Source organism: Petaurus breviceps, unplaced genomic scaffold, assembly GCF_028583685.1.
Source record: "Petaurus breviceps papuanus isolate PSGF00001 unplaced genomic scaffold, PetGlider_PUasm1.0 38, whole genome shotgun sequence".
In the NCBI taxonomy this organism is placed as follows: Eukaryota; Metazoa; Chordata; class Mammalia; order Diprotodontia; family Petauridae; genus Petaurus; species Petaurus breviceps.
Window position 1 is genome coordinate 85,566,624 of NW_027186304.1, and position 19,077 is coordinate 85,585,700.

A 19,077-nucleotide genomic window follows, 5' to 3' on the forward strand; every position below is an offset into this window, starting at 1 on the left:
CCAATTGCTTAGGGGCGGCCAGCTGGCTCAGCGAGTAAGAGCACCGGCTCCAGTGTTGGGACGACCTGGAGATCGAATCCCGGGCTCAGACACTCAGCACCACACCCAGAAATAACTGGCCGTGTAACCTTGAGCAAGTTACTTAACCCCGATTGCTTAAAAAAAAAAAAAAAGAAATAGAGGGGTAGAACAATGGAATAGGTTAGGTACACAAGACACAACAGTCAATTATTATAGTAATCTATTGTTTGATAAACCCAAAAACCTTAGCTTCTGAAATAAGAACTCACTATTTGACAGAAACTGCTAGGAAAACTAGAAAATAGTATGGCAGAAACTGGGAATACACCAATGTCTGACAACATATACCAAAATAAAGTCCAAATGGATACATGATTTGGGTATAAAGGCTGATACTATAAACAAATTAGGGGAGCAAGGAATAGTCTGTCTCTCAGATTTATGGAGAATGGAGGAATTTAGGACCAAACAAGAGATAGAGAACATTATGAAATGCAAAACAGATCATTTTGATTTCATTAAATTAAAAAGTTTCTGCACAAAGCCAATGCAACCAAGATTAGTAGGGAAGCAGAAAACTGAGAAAGAATTTTTGTAATTAGTATCCCTGATAAAAGCCTCATTTCTAAAATATATAAAAAACTGAGTCAAATTTATGAGAATACAAGTCATTCCCCAATTGAGAAATGGTCAAAGGATATGAATAGACAATTTTACGAGGAAGAAATTAAAGCTATCTATAATCATATGAAAAAATTCTCTACATCACTATTAATTAGAGAAATGCAAATCAAAACAACTCTGAGATAACACAACATACCTATCAGATTTGCTAACATGACAAAACAGAAAAAGGATAAATACTGGAGAAAATGTGGGCAAACAGGAACAATAATTCATTGTTGGTGGAGTTGTGAAGTTGATCGTTGGAAAGTTGATCATTCTGGAAAGCAATCCGGATCTTTGCCCAAAGGGCTTTAATAATGTGCTTTTGACCCAGCAATACCACTTTTCCGGTTGTATCCCAAAGAGATCATAAAAATGGGAAAATGACCCACATGTACAAAAATACTTATAGCAGCTCTTTTTTGTGGTAACCAAGAACTAGAAATTGAGAGGTTGCCCAGCAACTGGGGAATGGCTGAACAAGTTGTGGTATATGAATGTAATGGAATACTATTGTGCTATAAGAAATGATGAACAGGCAGACTTCAGAAAATACTGGAAAGACTTATATGATGCTGAGTGAAGTAAGCAGAACCAGGAGAACATTGTTCCCAGAAACAGCCATAGCATGTAATGACTGGTTTTGATAGATGTAGCCCTTCTCAGCAATGCAAGGACCTAAAATAATTCCAAAGGACTCATGATGGAAAATGCCATCAACATCCAGAGAAAGAACTATGGAGTCAGAGTACAGAGTGAAACAGACTATTTTCTTTTTTGTTTATTTTATTTTGCTTTTTTTTTCTTTCTCATGATTTCTTGCATTCATTATAATTCTTCTATGGAACAAGACTAATGTGAAAAAGTGTTTAATAGGAATGCATGTGTAGAGCCCATATGAGATTGCTCTTGGGGAAGGAGAAGAAAGGGAGCAATGGGAAGAAAATTTAAAACTTATGTAAGTAAATGTTGAAAATTAAAAATAAATAAATTGAAAAAAATGAAGCAAGAGTTAAAAAAATGGGCAGAACCAAGATGGTGGCATAGAAGCAGGAAAACTCCTTGCGCTCCCCCCCATAACCACCTCAAATACATATAAAAAAATGATTCTAAACAAACTTTAGAGCTACAGAACCCACAAAGTGACAGAGAGAAACAAACCTCCCACTGAAAGCAGCCCAGCAGGCAGACAGGAAGGGTCCATCACAGCTCACTGGGAGCAAAGCCCAGCCCTCCATGAGCCCATGGTTTAAGCCTCAGGGTGGCCCCAATCCTGGAATAGACTTCGAGAGAGTATTGATCACCAGCAGCTGTGGTGGTTGCCAGAATTATCAACCCATAAATGACAAAGACAAAGTGAGAGTTCAGTGTAGACTTTGGGAACAGAGGGTCCAGGAGTGCGGTCCAGCCTCTGCCCACAGAGGGAGAAGAAGCTGAGTTGCAGCAGCTGCCACCACATGGCGCCTTCAGAGCTCCTGGCCTGCAGACTGTAGGGGGCCCAAGGAACCATTTTGAGGGGTAATAGCTCTTGCTTTAACCTGCTTGTATCTAGATTGCTGTCTAGGGTGGAGGTCCTGGGGTGTGTGACCAGTGAGCCAGAGCATATGGAGGCTTCAGAGAGGGGAACCAACTAATAGCTCCAGCAGCTGAAAAAACCCCAGTGATTTGGGACAAAGCTCTCCTCTCTGGAAGCAGAGTTCTACTGTAGGAAAAAGTTCAAAAGTCAAGAAACTGAGTGGCAACATGAGCAAGCGAAGGAAGGAAAGCAAGCACAACAGTCAAACCTTGGATTCCTTTTTTGAGGAGAAAAAGGATCAAAGCATGGAACAGTCAGAACTCCTGCACCAAAAGCTTCCAAGAAAAATATGAACTGATTACAGGCCATAGAGGAAATTAAGAAGGATTTTTAAAACCAAATAAGAGAAGTGGAGGAAAAATTGGGAAGAGAAATGAGAATGATGCAAGAAAATCATAAAAAGAGAGTCAACAACCTGACTGAAGAAAATAACACCTTAAAAAATAGATTAGCTCAAATGGCAAAAGAGGCTCAAAAAGCCAAAGAAGAATGCCTACCAAATTTCCAAATGGAAAAAGAATCTCAAAAGTTCACTGAAGAAAATCATTCCTTCAGAATTAGATTGGAGCAAATGAAAGCTAGTGACTTTATGAGAAATCAAGATACTATTAAACAAATTCAAACAAATGAAAAAATAGAAGGCAATGTGAAATACCTCATTGAAAAAAACGCTGACCTGGAAAATAGATCCAGGAGAGATCATTTTAAAATTATTGGACTACCTGAAAACCATGATCAAAAAAATAATCTAGAAATCATTCTTCAAGAAATTCTCAAAGAAAATTGCCCTGATGTCTTAGAGCCAGAGGGCAAAATAGAGGTTAAAAGAATCCACTGATCACCGCTTGAAAAAGATCCCAAAAAGAAAACTCCTAGGAATATTATAACCAGGTTCCAAAATTCCCAGATCAAGGAGAAAATATTCCAAGCAGCCAGAAAGAAACAATTTGAATATTGTGGAAACACAATCAGGATAACACAGGATCTGGGAGCTTCCACAATGAGGGACTGAAGGGCTTGGAATATGATATTCCGGAGGTTAAAGAATCACCTACCCAGAAAAATTGAGTATCATGTTTCAGGGGAAAATATGGTCATTCAATGAAATAGAGGACTTTCAAGCATTCTGGATGAAAAAACCAGAGTTGAATAAAAAAATTGACATTCAGATACAAGAAGCAAGAGAAGCATGAGAAGGTAAACAGGGAAGAGAAATCATAAGGAACTTATCAATGTAGAACTATTTACATTCCTACATGGAAAAACAATAATTGTAACTTATGAAACTTTTTTCAGTATGAGAATAGTTGAAGGGAATAGAAATGTATATACATATATATATATATATATATGTCTATATAGGAGGGTATATGGGCATATGAATACATATGTGGGTATATGTATATATGTGTACAGGCATACATAGACAGAGGGTACAGGACCAATTGTATACGAAGGGATGATACTTAAAAGGCAAAATTGAGAGGTTAAGAAAGGAATATGAGAGGAGATGGGGAGAGACCAAATGGGGTAAATTATCTCATATAGAAGAGGCAAGGGAAAACTGTTACAATAGAGGGAAAGAACAGGAAGGCAAAAGGGAATGGGTCAACCTTATTCTGACTGAATTTGGCTTAGGTAGGGAATGACATACACACCAAATAGGGTATCTCACCCTGCAGAACAGTAGGGGGAAGGGGATGAGAGGGGAAATGATGAAGGGGAGGGCAGGCTGGAGGGGGGGGGAAGGGAGTTAGAAGTACACACTTTTTTAATAGTATTCTTTTTTAGTTTACATCATTCATTTCCACAAGATTTTGAGTTACAAATTTTCTCCCCATTTTTCCCCTACCCACCAACCCAAAACAGCGATCCCACTGAATATCCCCTCCCCCAATCTGCTCTCTCCCATATCTTCCTCCATCCCCTCTCTTACTTTCCAGTAGGGCACAGTGAATCTCTATGCCCCAGTGCCTATATATCTTGTTTCCCAGTTACATGTAAAATAATAATAATAATATATTTTTTAAACATTTGATTTTAAACCTTTGAGTTCCAGATTCTTTCCCTACCTCCCTCATCACGCACCCTTACTGGGAAGATAAGCAATTCAATATAGGTTGTACATGTGTAGTTATGCAAACATTTCCATAGTGTATATATTGTGAAAGACTGACTATATTTCCCTCCATCCTATCCCACCCCCCACTTGTTCTATTCTCTACTTTCATCCTGTCTCTTTTCAAAAGTGGGTGCTTCCAACTCCCCTACCCCCAGCCTGCCCTCCCTTCCATCATCCCCTCTCTCATCCCCTTCCCCTCTACTCTCCTATAGGGTGAGTTACCCTGTTTAGTGTGTATGTCATTCCCTCCCTAAGCCAAATTCATTGAGAATAAGGTTGATTCATTCCCTTTTGCCTTCCTGTTCTTCCCCTCCATTGTAACAGTTTTCCCTTGCCTCTTCTATATGAGATAATTTACCCCATTCTATCTCTCCCCATCTCCTCTCATTATATTCCTCTCTTATCTCTTAATTTCACCTTTTAAGTATCATCCTATCCTATTCAACTGGTCCTGTACCCTCTGTCTATGTATACCTGTACACATATATACATATACCCACATATGTATTCATATGCCCATATACCCTCCTATATAGACATATATATGTATGTATGCATGTGTCTATATATATATACATATATAGACATTTACATACATTTCTATTCCCTTCAACTATTCTCATACTGAGAAAAGTTTCATAAGTTACAATTATCGTTTTTCCATGTAGGATGTAAGTACTTCAACTTTGATATGTTCCTTATGATTTCTCTTCCCTGTTTACCTTTTCATGCTTCTCTTGCTTCTTGTATTTGAATGTCAAATTTTCTATTCAACTCTGGTTTTTTCATCAAGAATGCTTGAAAGTCCTCTTTCCCATTGAATGAACATATTTTCCCCTGAAACATGATACTCAGTTTTGCTAGGTAGGTGATTCTTGGTTTTAATCCCAGCTCCTTTGACCTCTGGAATATCATATTCCAAGCCCTTCAATCCCTCAATGTAGAAACTGCCTGATCCTGTGTTATCCTGATTGTGTTTCAACAATATTCAAATTGTTTCTTCCTGGCTGCTTGGAATATTTTCTCCTTAATCTGAGAACTCCAGAACCTGGCTATAATATTCCTAGGAGTTTTCTTTTTGGGATCTTTTTCAGGAGGTGATCGGTGGATTCTTTCAACTTCTATTTTGCCCTCTGGCTCTAAAACATCGGGGAAATTTTCCTTGAGAATTTCTTGAAGAATGATTTCTAGGTTCTTTTTTTTGATCATGGCTTTCAGGTAGTTCAATAATTTTAAAATGATCTCTCCTGGATCTATTTTCCAGGTCAGTGGTTTTTCCAATGAGATATTTCACATTGCCTTCTATTTTTTTCATCTGTTTGAATTTGTTTAATAGTATCTTGATTTCTCATAAAGTCACTAGCTTCCATTTGCTCTAATCTAATTCTGAAGGAATGATTCTCTTCAGTGAGCTTTTGAGATTCTTTTTCCATCTGGCAAATTTGGTAGGCATTCTTCTTTGGCTTTTTGAGCCTCTTTTGCCATTTGAGTTAATCTATTTTTTAAGGTGTTATTTTCTTCAGTCAGAAGTTGTTGACTCGGGGCGGCCAGGTAGCACAGCGAGTAAGAGCACCGGCTCCAGTGTTGAGAAGACCTGGAGATCGAATCCTGGGCTCAGACACTTAGCACCCACCCAGAAACACCTGGCCGTGTAACCTTGAGCAAGTTACTTAACCCCAATTGCTTAGGGGCGGCCAGGTGGCTCAGCAAGTAAGAGCACCGGCTCCAGTGTCGGGATGACCTGGATCAAATCCGGGTTCAGATACTCAGCACCACACCCAGAAATAATAACTGGCCATGTAACCTTGAGCAAGTTACTTAACCCTGATTGCTTTAAAAAAAAAAAAAAGTTGTTGACTCTCATTTTATAATTTTCTTGCATCATTCTCATTTCTCTTCCCAATTTTTCCTCCACTTCTCTTATTTGGTTTTCAAAATCCTTCTTAAGCTCCTCTATGGCCTGTAAGCAGCTTATTCTTTTCTTGGAAGCTTCTGGTGTAGGAGTTCTGACTTTGTTGTCTTCCTCCTGTTCCATGCCTGATCCTTTTTTGTCCCCAAAAAAGGAATCCAGAGGCAGACTGCTGTGCTTGCCTTGCTTCCCTCATTTGCTCATGCTGCCACTCAATTACTTGACCTTTGAGCTTTTTGCCACAGTAGAACTCTGCTACCAGAGTGGGGAGCTTAGTTCCAAATCACTGGTGTTTTCTCAGCTGCTGGAGCTATTAGTTGGGTGCCTTCTCTGAAGCCTCCACACGCTCTGGCAAACTGGTCACACACCTCAGGACCTCCACCCTAGACCACAATCTAGATACAAGCAGGTTAAAACAAGAGCTATTACCCCTCAAAATGGTTTCTTGGGCCCCTACAATCTGCAGACCAGGAGCTCTGAAGCTGCCATGTGTCAGTGGCTGCACAGCCATAGCGCCTCAGCCACTTCTCCCTCCAGGGTATAAAGGCCTGACTGTACTCCCGAATTCCCTCTTCCCAAAGTCCACACTGCACTGACCTCTCACTTTGTCCTTAGCATCTATGGGTTGATAATTCTGGAAACTGCCACAGCTGCTGGTGATCTGAAGTCCCTCCAGCAGCAACTGGTTGTGGCCACCCTAAGGCTAAAACCTCAGGCTCACGTGGGGTTGGGCTCAGCTCCCAACATGCTGTGCTGGCCACTTCCTGCCAGCCTGCCAGGCTGTCTTCAATGGGAGGTTAGCTTCTATGTGTCATTTTGTGTGTTGTGTAGCTCCAAAGTCTGTTCAGAATCACCTTTTACATGAATTGGATAAGGTGGAAGCAGGAGCCCTGAGGAAGTCCTGTTTCTACTCCATCATCTTGACTCCGTCCCCCCCCCCCCCCCCAGAAGCATACACTTTTGAAAAGGGACAGGGTCAAAGTAGAGAATAGAACAAATGGGGGGCAGGATAGGATGGAGGGAAATATATTCAGTCTTTCACAATATATCCATTATGGAAATGTTTCAAGCAGCTACATATGTACAACCTATATTGAATGGCTTATCTTCCCAGTAAGGGTGGGTGACAAGAGAGGAAGGGAAAGAATCTGGAATTCAAAACTTTAAAATCAAATGTTTAAAAAAAATTATTATTATTTCTTTTTACATGCAACTGGGAAATAAGATATACAGGCACTGGGGCACAGAGGTCCATCTTGCTCTACTGGAAAGTTGGAGGGGGAATGGGAGAGGATATAGGAGAGAGCAGATTGGGGGAGGGGGGTACACAGTGGGATCACTGTTTAGGGGTGGTGGGTAGGGGAAAGACAATGAGAAAATTTGTACCTCAAAATCTTGTGGAAATGAATGATGTAAACTAAAAATACACATAAAACTTAATTTAAAAAAAGTTAAAAAATATTTTGTCAATGAAATGGGAATGTCATAGGAAAAAATGAAAGGAGAGCTAGAAATGAAATGAGAGCTATGGAAGAAATCATTGGAAAGGAAAGTAAAAGCTTGGCACAAAACATACAAAGCCTTGCTGAAGCAATAAACTCAGTGAAAATCAGAATAACTGAAATAGAAGTCAATGATTCTGTGACAAAACAGGAAATATTTTTTTTAAGTCAAAGACTGAAAAAATAAAATAAAATATATAAGGTATCTCATACCAAAAACAACTGAGCTGGAAAGCCATTAGAGAACAAGAAAATTTAAGAATCTCTATGCTACCTGAAAGCCATGACCAAAAAAAGGAGACTAAACATCATATTTCAAGAAATATTTAAAGAAAACTACCCAGACCTTTTAGAACAAGAGGACAAAATAGAAACACAAAGAATCCACTGGTCACCTCCTGAAAGAAACCCCAAAATGAAAACTCCCAGGAACATTTTGCCCCAAATTCAGAGCTTTCAGGTCAAATAAAAAATATGGCAAGCAGTCAGAAAGAAAGAATTCAAGTACCAAGGAGACAAAGTCAGACTCACACATAGTACGTACCAGTATAAAGAAGTGGAGAGCTTAGGACATAATATTTCAGAAGGCAAAAGATGTAGGCTTACAGCCAAGAATAATTTACCCTAAAATTTTTAGTATAATCCTAAAGGGAGGGGTGGGGGGAGAAAAATGAACTTTTAATGAAATATAGTATGTTCAAGAATTCCTGATGAAAAGACCAGAGCTACAAAGAAACTTTGAAGTTCAAACAGAGGAGCTAAGAGAAACACAAAAATGTAAACAGGAATAAACAATCATAAGGGCCTAAACAAGGATATATTTTTATGTTTAAATATGGAGAAATGATGTGTGTCTCCTCTAAATCCTATCATCATCAGGTGTCATAGAGGAAATCTATTTAAACAGAAGGCCTAGAAGTAGCTCTGTTATGTCTTGATGATCTTAAAAGATGAATGGAAAGGGAGAAGATGATGAATACCCTTGGGGGGAGAGGAGGAGAGCAATGAAGCTTAAGGAAAATTATCACACATAATTGGGGTACTCAAGTAGAAGTCTAAGCAAATAAAGAGGAAGAGGAGAGGAGTGGCTGACACTTGAACTTCACTCTAAAGTGGTCAAAGGAGGAAAGAAGATATATATACAAACAAAACATACACACAGAGTTCAGTACAAAAATACATTTCACTAAGGAAATAGGAGGGAAAGAGGAGAAGGGAACAGATAGAAGCAGAGGGAGGGTAGATTAAGTGAGGGATTAATTCTAAGCACAACAAACTCTAAGAATGTACCCCAGTATCAAAGAATTGGAAAAGAAGCTGCCTGTCAACTGGTGAATGGCTGAACAAGTTATGTTATATATAAATGTTATAGCATACTATTTTGCTATGAAATAATGAAGGGAATGGTTTCAGAGAAAACTGGCAAGACTTGTATGAACTGACAGAGTAAAGTGAACAGAATCAGGAGAACAATTTACACAAAAACAATATTATAAAAGTAAACAGCCTTGAAAGACTTAGGGACTTTGATCAGAATAATGGCCAACCACATTTCCAAAGGACTTTGTTATGAAAAATGCTATCCACCTCCTGACAGAGAGGTGAGAGACTCAAGAGTACAGAATAAGACATATGTGTGTAGACACATATACGTGTATGTGTGTATGTGTATATTTTATATATAAGTGTGTGTGTATACACAAACATAATTTATACAAAAACAACATTTTAAAGAAAAGCATTAAAATATTTAAGATCTTTGATCAATGCAAGAGCCAACCGTGATTCCAGGAGACTGATGACGATCTAAGTCACCTACCTTCTTGAGAGATGGGTTCACAATACAGAATGAGACATAAATTTTTGTACATGAACAATTCGGGAATTTGTTTTGCTTAACTATGCATGTTTATTACAAACGTGTTTTTTTTATTTTAAATTGGGAGAGGGTGGGAGGGAGAAAAAGTAAATGCTTATTAATTGAAAACTATTTTCCTACAGATAGATTCTTTAAATTGGTGCTTTGTTTTATGTATTTAGAAGTTCTAGACAGTTTCTTCTATTTACTTCTTGTACAGAGTATACAGAGTTTTGGGTTTGGGTTTTTTTTCATGTTCTTTTGGGAGACATTATCATTAAATGTCTCTGTGCAACCTGTCTTCAAGATCAATGTGTTTTGCTTATATAGACATCTTATCTTCTTTCAAAGTTGTTTTTTTGTTTCTCTTTTTCCAGATAGAAGGACAATTGTCCTTCCTTTCACTTCTCTGGAGCAACTAGCCACTATGAAGTCAAGTTTTTTTTCTACTAATTATTCCTGCTGTGCAGGCCATAAAGTCTGCCATTTGTTCCCATCTAACTTCTCTCAAGATTCTGATTTCTCTCTTTGAGTCATCTGGGAACACCTTGCTGAAGTTACATTGCTCTCCTGGAAATCTACAGGGTTCTATTTTTCATTGGGTACTGGTTGACTATTCTTTCTATGGAATATTTATTTAGACATGTTTGTAACCTTTTAGATATGTTCTTGCTCATCTTCCCTTCTAATCGTTGTATCTTCTCTGTTGATTTAGTTGATTATGCTCTAGGTTTTTAATTTAATTTTCTTCCTTCCAAGATCTATGGTGGTTTTAGCCTTTTTTGCCTTATATTTGTCTGTTACTCACTAATTCCTCCCTTTTTAATAGTGGGTTTACCCCTGGGTTTGAACCTCAAGGTTATCTAAACCTCTTCCCATGCTGATGAACTTACTTTTCATTAGTCTTAGTCCCTGTCTCAGGTAACTTCTGAAGGGATGGGACAGGCCCCAGCTGGATGTCAGTACTCTTTCATTAAGGCCTGGTGCAACTATGCCACCTTTCCTTCCCAACCCAGTTATCTCTGGTCTTTGGTTCTCTGCATGAACTGAGTCATTGTCTACCTTTTCTGCAGCTCAGGGGCATGTAGAGTAGGCAGAGTTTCTGTCACCTTGGGATTCCCTAACGTAGGAAAAACCTCAGGCAGTACACAGTTTCCCCTCTCCATACCTCATCCTTCACCTCATGAATAGAGTTTAGGTCTTCTGCTGTTGCAACAGGATGCTGAGATTAAGAGCAGTGACACAGTGTGCTAGCAAAGGCTACAACAGAAGCAAATTCCTTGAGCAGGTCCTAAAGAACAAGCCTGTGGCTTGGTTTGTGTGCCCAGTCTATGTTTAAGAGAGAAAGGGAGAGGTGAAGTGCTGAGTTAGCACTCTAGGAAGTATTATCCACTATTAATTCATAAGTCTGTGACCTTGTTGAGTAATCTTCCTTGTTTTCTTACCCTGTGGGAACAGTTGTAATTGAAATTTTGGCCCATAATTCCTTTTTGGGGGTCTTGAGAGTTATTGGGGACTAGAGAAAATATTCTTCATTTTGCTAATTACATGATCCCTGTCTACTGATGTGTAATAGTAATGAAATTTGAAGATCCCTTTGTATTGCCAAGCTAACAGGTACTTAGCACTTAGTTAATTATATCAAGCCTCTGTTAAAGAAACAGAAGGTATGAATCCCTGTTGCTGATGTAACAGGAAGGGGCTGAACAGGGAGAAACTAATACTGTATATAAGGAAAAGCTCCAGCTGTGAGAGTCAGGATTTCTTGGGGTAAGCATGGTGGAGGCAGAGCAGCTGCTGCCAGAGAGAGAGAGAATTTCTCTCAGCGAGCATCTGGAGGCTGGGTTACTTCTGCTGGACGGAAGACTGAACTGAGAATTGTGAAAAACTGAGAAGAGAGATGAGAATTGAGAACTGAGACAGAATTTCTTGGAGCAAGCCATGTGGAGGGTGAATAAAGTGATTTTGACTTTGAGAATGGAGCTGGAGAAAGTAATTTTGATTTTGAGAACAAAACTTGTGGTGGTGAAGCTTCTTCCAAGATCCAGCCAAACTCCTGCTGAGAGCTTCTGAGAACCAGCCAGAGCTGCCAAAGACTTCTGAGAGCCAGCCAGAGCTGCCAAAGAAGTATGACTGTGGTGTTGGTACTTTGTCTGTTTTGGGTCTATGTTGATTTCACAGGCAGAAAGTTAATTAAGATGATAGTGCTAACCATGTGTGTGAATATTGTTGTAATTCTGCTAAGCTTGATGTGTGTAGATATTATTGTTGCTCTGTTAAGTTTTCTCTTCCCAGGAACAGAAACTGTGAAGGACTTGAGGTGGACTGGACACTGTGAGCTCTAATGCGGAGCAGGAACTGCACAGAGAGCTGGACAAGGAGCTGAGAGCTGTCTGCCTTTGAACTCAGGTGGCAGTTGGTTAGATTAGGGCAGGAGGTAGGACCATGGAAGAAGAATCATAGAAGCTGAAAGCTTGCCTTGAGTCAAGATGAAAAGACCTCTCCATGGGTACTGAAGAGTGACTGATGAAATTGTCTGAGTAGTGAATGATGAAATTGTAACTTACTTGTGACCTAGGGGTGGATGGCCTTTTGTACTTTCCACTACCCCTTAAGAGGGTACTGAGTAGTGACTGATGAAATTATAACTTAATTTTACCCCATGGGCGGAGGACTTTGACTTTCGTACTTTGAAATGCCCATTAAGGAGGCAAACCTCTTTAAGGATGATTGAATTAAGGACTTACTAAATGATTGTACTTTGTTTAAAACTATGTGACCACTTTGGTGAAAACTATGTGGCCACCTTAGTGATAAGTTATTATGTCACTGTGAATGCTGTACTTTTTATATTGTGAATGTTTTGCTCTGATTTGTTGTTGAATAAATAGAGAGCTCGCTATACTATGTAATCAGAATCTTGAAGCTGTTCACAGCAGTAGTCCTCTGGAAAGCTTCTCATGTGTGGCTTTACATTATGGTAAATTTACAAATAAGAAGTTGCCTTAATATGTTTAATGTCAAGAAAAGTTTGGGGTGAATAATTTAAGATAAATAAGTATTCAATACATATTTTCCATCATTAGGGAATTATTTTCCATCAAAGGACTGTGTATATACAAGAAACTGTAACAATTTTGCACTACCTCCTCCAAGGCCACAAAACATCTTGCCACATGGTCCAATAACCATGTAACAAAACATTGGCTAATCGAAAATGCAGTGAAGGACAATTAGTAAATTCATTAATTAAGCTTATTTTATACTTTTATTATCAAAGCTAATCATATAATCCTTTAAATGAATCCTTCTTTTTTGCTTAAGTCAAGAACAGGGAATAAGGCTCAGTCAATATTCATATATTTTCCATTTTTAATAAAGCAATAAAGTCTGACATAAGCAAATAATTATCTTAAACAAAAGAACAAACAGAAACCTAATTCATGAATTGGCTAATATTCTAGCCCTTACCCTTCACAGACATTCAGCTGAAGAGCTATAAATCTCATGGAACACACTGTGCCCAAAACATGCATATTAATGCCTACCGCTGCTTATGAGACCTCTTCCAGGTTTTCTGTCTCCCTGAAACTCTATGGCAAAGATGTCAAACTCAAGTAGAAAGGGGCAGTGTGGAAGGGGGAGGAAAAAGCCCACTAAAATGTACATAAGGATCCCTGAAGTTTGCATATTAACTTATTTTAAAACATAATCTTATTTATATTTTACTGTATTTTGTTAAATATTTCCCAATTACATTTTAATCCAGTTCTGCTGCACTCCAGAGTGCTGTAGGTCAAACGCACCAGTGTATTTGAAACCTCTGCTGTAAGCAATGTCTAGCTAGAGACAAGGATTTTGTTCAAAGTGAATCTGGAGGCCAGGATGGTCCCCTAAAACTTTCTTTAAAGTGCCTGGCCTCCTCTTTGGTCTCCTCCAACCTTAAAAAACACTTTGAATTGACCCCAAATTCCCTTACTGTATTGTTCTATATGTCTCCTCCCTTTTATAGACAAACTTCCAGGAAAAGCCACCTATACTCGTTACCTCCATTTCCTCACATCCTTTGTGATATACTCAACTCCTTGAAATTTGACAATCCCGCTCAAATCAAACTGCCCTCTCCAAATTCATGAAATTTCAAAATTGCTAAGCTCAATCACCTTTTCTTAGCCCTCATCCTTCTTGATCTCTCAGTGCCATAGGATACTGCTGACCAACCCTTCCTCCTAGCTATCTTCTCCACACCAGGTTTTTGTTACACTGTTCTCTCCTAGTTCTCCTGTCTAATCATTTTTCTCTTAGCATTCTCTGAAGGATCATTTTATATCATTCTTTTTCCAAACCCTCCCATATTTTGAACTTCCCTTTCACTGTCACAGGTACAACCCTTCTCCCAATCACCCAAGCACTAGCAAGGAAAATGGGCCCAGTAATAGGACTGTCCCTTTAGCGCCCCACCCCATAAAAACATAAAAGGAGGAAAAGAAGCTAATTGAACTATTTAAAAGAATACACAGATGAGAACAGAAGGAGGTAAAACAAAGAAAAGCAGGACAGCTTTGAAAGTAACATGGAATTTGCTAGGTTTTTTTTAAAAAGCCAGCAATATATAAAACTCATATACAATCATTTTTCCTCTTCTGTTTTTGATACAAAAATGTTCTTTTTTGGGGGTATACTGTAGAATATTAAAATGGAAGAAAAAAAGGTAAGTTTTCAACTTTAACCTACAACAGATGGGCCAAGAAACACTGAAAAGCATACTCAAGATTTACTACATCTAAGACTTAAAATCCCAAAGGGCAAAAATTAAGTTATCAAAAATAATATTTTTCTTTAAATTCTATTGGCCATGGTAGCTAAACACCATAGCAAATAATGAATAAACTGCTAGAAAAACATATGAGCTGTAAATAACATATTTATTGTTTATTAATTTGTTTTTAAATCCACTTAAGAGGACACATAACATTGCAAATCTGATCAGATTTTTTTGTAAAAATGATTTCCCTTTAAAGAGCCATGAACTAATAAAGGTAAAAGGAGACTCAGAAATTATCATCAATCTCCTTGAATTACAGAGGAAAAAAAGTAGAGTCAGAGAAGCCAGTAATGCTAGTAAGTGGCAATACCAGAATTTAAATCATCATAGTGTAAAGACGTGTTAGCCTCTTTTTCCATTGATGTTTACTCATTAGCATTTTTCCTTACCTATAGATGCGATTACTAAATGGGGAGAGAGTGGATATAAATAAAATCCTTCACATATTTCATCTTCTCATTCATTAAATCTCTTTAAGCAACTGATAGTAAGTTTACAAATGACAAATTTTAGTTTAATTCTTTTCCTTTACCTGAGTCACATTTAGAAAGTAGTGCTAATGGTCAATTAAATAACAAAAGACTAAAACACAAGAAGAAAGGAGACTAAGGAGGATAGAAATCCATAATCTTCATAATCACCTCCTAGAAAATTGTTGATTTCAGGGCTAATCCTAAAGTGTAACTATGCCATCATAATCCCAAATTTCCAAGAACAAATGATTGACCTCAAAAAATAACACGTAATTAATATAATTTATCATTTGTATTTTTTTCAATTTGTAGTTTCACCAAGGTACTAAGATTTTTTTAAGTGCAATATAAGACACAAGTATGGGGATTTACTGTAAGAATAACTTCTATGTTCTAAGATGTTTCCTTGGAAAAATAAATATTAAAAATGAACAAATAGATAATAATATATCATTTGATTTCAATACTAACATATGCAAAATAATATGAATCAATTAATTTTAGAAATAAAAATCACACTGGATAAGGCTGATAATTCCAATTGCTAAAGGAAATACTCAATTTCAGATAGTTTCTGGAATACAGACAGTTTGTCTCATCAATATATCTGGGCTCAAGAGCCCAGATCTAGTTTAGATCTCGGTATTAGGAACAAAAAAAATTAGCATGATGGGTAGGAATTAAGGAAGGAAAATCTGTTTCAATTCATTCTACCTTTAATTATGTATTACTGACCTCAACAAAGAAACAATGACTTCAGTCCCCATGCTTCTAGACCTTCCCAATTAAAAAAAAAGTCAAAAAAGGGAAAAAGACAAATCTAAGACTATAAGTTAGATTTATTTAGCCTGCCAGACCATAAAACCACCTGTTCAGAACTTAAGGTATAGCTCACAACCTAAAATCATAACCTTACCTTGGCATGAGCAGGCCCTCTTTCATTCAGAAGCTTATACTGGGGTTGAACTCTATTGAAACGGGCTAACTCATTTACCAGACACATTGGAGTTTTCTCTTTGGGGTTTGCCATGTTATCTTGGAGAGAAGCTGTAAATAAAGAATCTGTAAAGTTTTGGTGGAGAAATACCTTCTTCACAACTTCATAAAACTTTTGCAATAAATGAAAAATGTATTTTTAGAAAACATTTTGTAGATTACTAATCTAACTAAAACCATACACCTGTATAAAAATACTGAGCAAAATTTATGTAACTGTGAAAATCTTTTTTTACCCTTTCCATTACATGCAACAGAAGTAATTTATCACTCACAAAATAACTATCAAATAAAAAGAAAAAATTTTTCCCTCACTTCAATAACTAATAATGCTATGCACAGCAGCATATTTATAAAATCTGTAACATAATTTAAAATTACATTAACTGAAGAAAAAAACTTGTTGGTTCATAGGTTAAATAATTTAACTTCTAAGTAGAAGTTTAATAAAATATTTATTTCCTCATTAGCTTCTTAACATAATTCTGAATCAGAGACTGTGCGGTATAAAAGAGGTTTCACAGTCTAATCCAACAAGGCCCCACTAGGAGTGAAGTGATTTCCATTTTATACAAGTTAGCACAGAGGGAGGACCAGGACAAGGTCTCCTAAAGCCTTTCTTGGTTCTTGGCCCATAACACGTCACACTTCTACTTCCCTATTTGTTCTATTATTAACTTCTACTTTTTTTGTCTCTTCCATTTACTTTCAATTTTTCCTAACATGTTGAGAACTTTTTCATTTTCTACACCCTGTTAATATAGCTTATTCTGAATTTTCCTGTCATCATCTATATAAATTTATAACATATTAAGAACTTCTTAATTTGTTTTTTATCCATGATATTAAACCAGTGTATTCATTAGGGTAAAAAAAAAAAGCAGCAGCATTAATCACTGCCAGCTGATACAAAAAATTTATAAAAAATGAAAAATATAACTTGGCTTACTACTCAGTTAAACTCCTCTTTTTGGGAAATAGAATAGATAGAGAACAATATGTAAAAAGGAACAAAATGGCTTTATTTAAGCACATTAGTCATTTTAAAACTTTCTGCAGTTAGGCTAAACTTAGCAATTATTTTTCTATAGCCTGTAGAATCATTCTTTTCCAGACCCAAATGACTTAATGTAATGAATTGACCAAAATCACAATAATGAACCATTTATCAGAAAATTACAACCTTACCAGGTAAGTTCTTTGAAGGAGCAGAATCCAATAGACCAATGATATGACTATTACAACTGACAGCTAATTCTGGAATTGAACCATTCATAGTGCTTTGCAGACCCAGAGAACTTGGAGATGTTAATGATGGGGATAGCACCGTAGAAGAGAGGGTAGATTCAGCGAAGTTTACTGAAGTCTGCATTTTAATTTTCCACCGTCTATCACTGCAATAAAAACAAATATTTGGTAAGTTATCCTTTTATTTCATAAAATCAGTGAGATAAGCAAAATATAAAGTGATTCAATGCTAGAAACAAAATTTGATGCTTGCACACCTACTGCAGCAGTCATCAAAGACAAAATGGCTAGTCATTACAGAATTACAATGTAAATTAAATGGTTGACTAGAACAGATAGTTTAAGTTACTTGAATATCCACAATTAAAGTAAAACAGATTTTAAAAGGAAAAAAAATAAAATTTATCAGAAGATTCCCCAATCTTACATCATCATATCATAATTGCATTCCTAGAACTATTGTTTATTCACAATTCACAATTCTTCTATGCTAAATATTTACCTTTTATACAAAAAGATATAACAGCATTTGAAAATATGACAAGGACAAATGCTATCTAAAAGTCATTTTCTTTCTCTCTTAAAAACAAAAATACATTTTCTTCTTTTTTTATTTTTTTAATGACTATCTACTTTTGAGAAACAGCACTAATCTACTTGGGTATTTTGGTTTTGGAACAAAGTTCTGGTTTTAGGTGGGGAGTGCAACAGAGTGTATGCAAGACATAGAGGCATTTCACATTTTAATAAAGTTTGAAAACAAAAATCTATACTTACAAAACAGATAAATTAGGGAATAATTATTTATATTACAAAAATAAATGTTTAAAAAGGCTTTGCTTAATGGTTTCTTTAAATATGTCTACCCAAGAGAATGTCTTTGCTTACAAATTTAGAATAGTGTAGTCAAAGGAAACCTTAACACTGAAGTATTAGTAGCCATTGCATCAATTAAAAATTATCATTGAGAAATTCTAAAATCATGTCAGTGTAGCACAGAGGTTTTTTTAACCTGAGTTCTGTAAACTGGGTTTTTACTTTTGCTTTATTCCACATTGTGATAACTATATTGAAATATAATTGATTTTTTAAAACAGTGTAAAATCTGTAAGACTTCTCAAACAAGACACTTATTTGTATTCTTTGCTTCTCCTACCTTTATATCTTTTTAAAAAATAAGATGTCGAGCAAGAGCACCAGCCCCAGAGTCAGGATGACCTGGGATCGAATCTGGGCTCCAATGCTTAGCACCACACCCAGAAATAACTGGCCGTGTAACCTTGAGCAAGTTACTTAACCCCAATTGCTTAAAAAGAAAAAAGGTCAAAAAAAAAAAATAAGATGTCTAGAGGCTTTATAGAAATAATAAGTAAGTGGGAAACTCCAGCATGATTTGGTGCAAAGAACAATGGGCTGGGGTTCAAGACATATGGGATCAAATCCAGTTCTTTCAGTAACTTACTATGTGACCTGACAAATTATTTCACCTAATTGGACCTCAGTTTCTTCAACTTTAAAATCCTAAAGTTGGAATAAATAATATCATGCAAAAAAAAAAAAAGAAATACAATTGATTTTATTTTATGAATTGAAAAACATTCTGAGAAGGGTTGGCTTCACCATAACACTAAAGGGGTACATGACACACAAAAAAAGTTAAGAATCTCTGATGTAGAAGGTGGTTTTGCAACCGAGTTTTGAAAAAAGAGAAATTCCATGAGGGAGAGGTAAAGAGGGAGCATGTCCTAGGAATGGGGAACAGCCAATACAAAGGGAAAGAGAGAAGAGATAAAGAGACATATATGAGGAACAGAAAGAAGGTCATGTAGGCAGGTGTAATAAGAATGTAAATTTTAAAGATCTTCCCTGCCCCTAGGCTAA

The 19,077-nt window shown here is 36.9% G+C and overlaps 1 protein-coding gene across 7 annotated transcripts in view; it reads right to left on the bottom strand.

Annotated features, from left to right (window-relative positions):
* The window catches only part of STAU2 (staufen double-stranded RNA binding protein 2), a 434,298-nt gene that overhangs the window by 382,242 nt on the left and 32,979 nt on the right, over positions 1–19,077 (bottom strand). For 6 of the 7 annotated variants that reach the window (XM_069100127.1, XM_069100123.1, XM_069100126.1 and 3 more), the window contains exons 2-3: positions 17,137–17,342; positions 15,869–15,999 (exon numbers count right to left, since the gene is read on the bottom strand). In XM_069100127.1, coding sequence (XP_068956228.1) covers positions 15,869–15,999; positions 17,137–17,320 — 315 coding nt within the window. In that variant the 5' untranslated portion in view covers positions 17,321–17,342. Of the gene's footprint in view, positions 1–15,868; positions 16,000–17,136; positions 17,343–19,077 lie in introns of those variants that run through there. The other variant, XM_069100129.1, reaches the window with a different exon arrangement.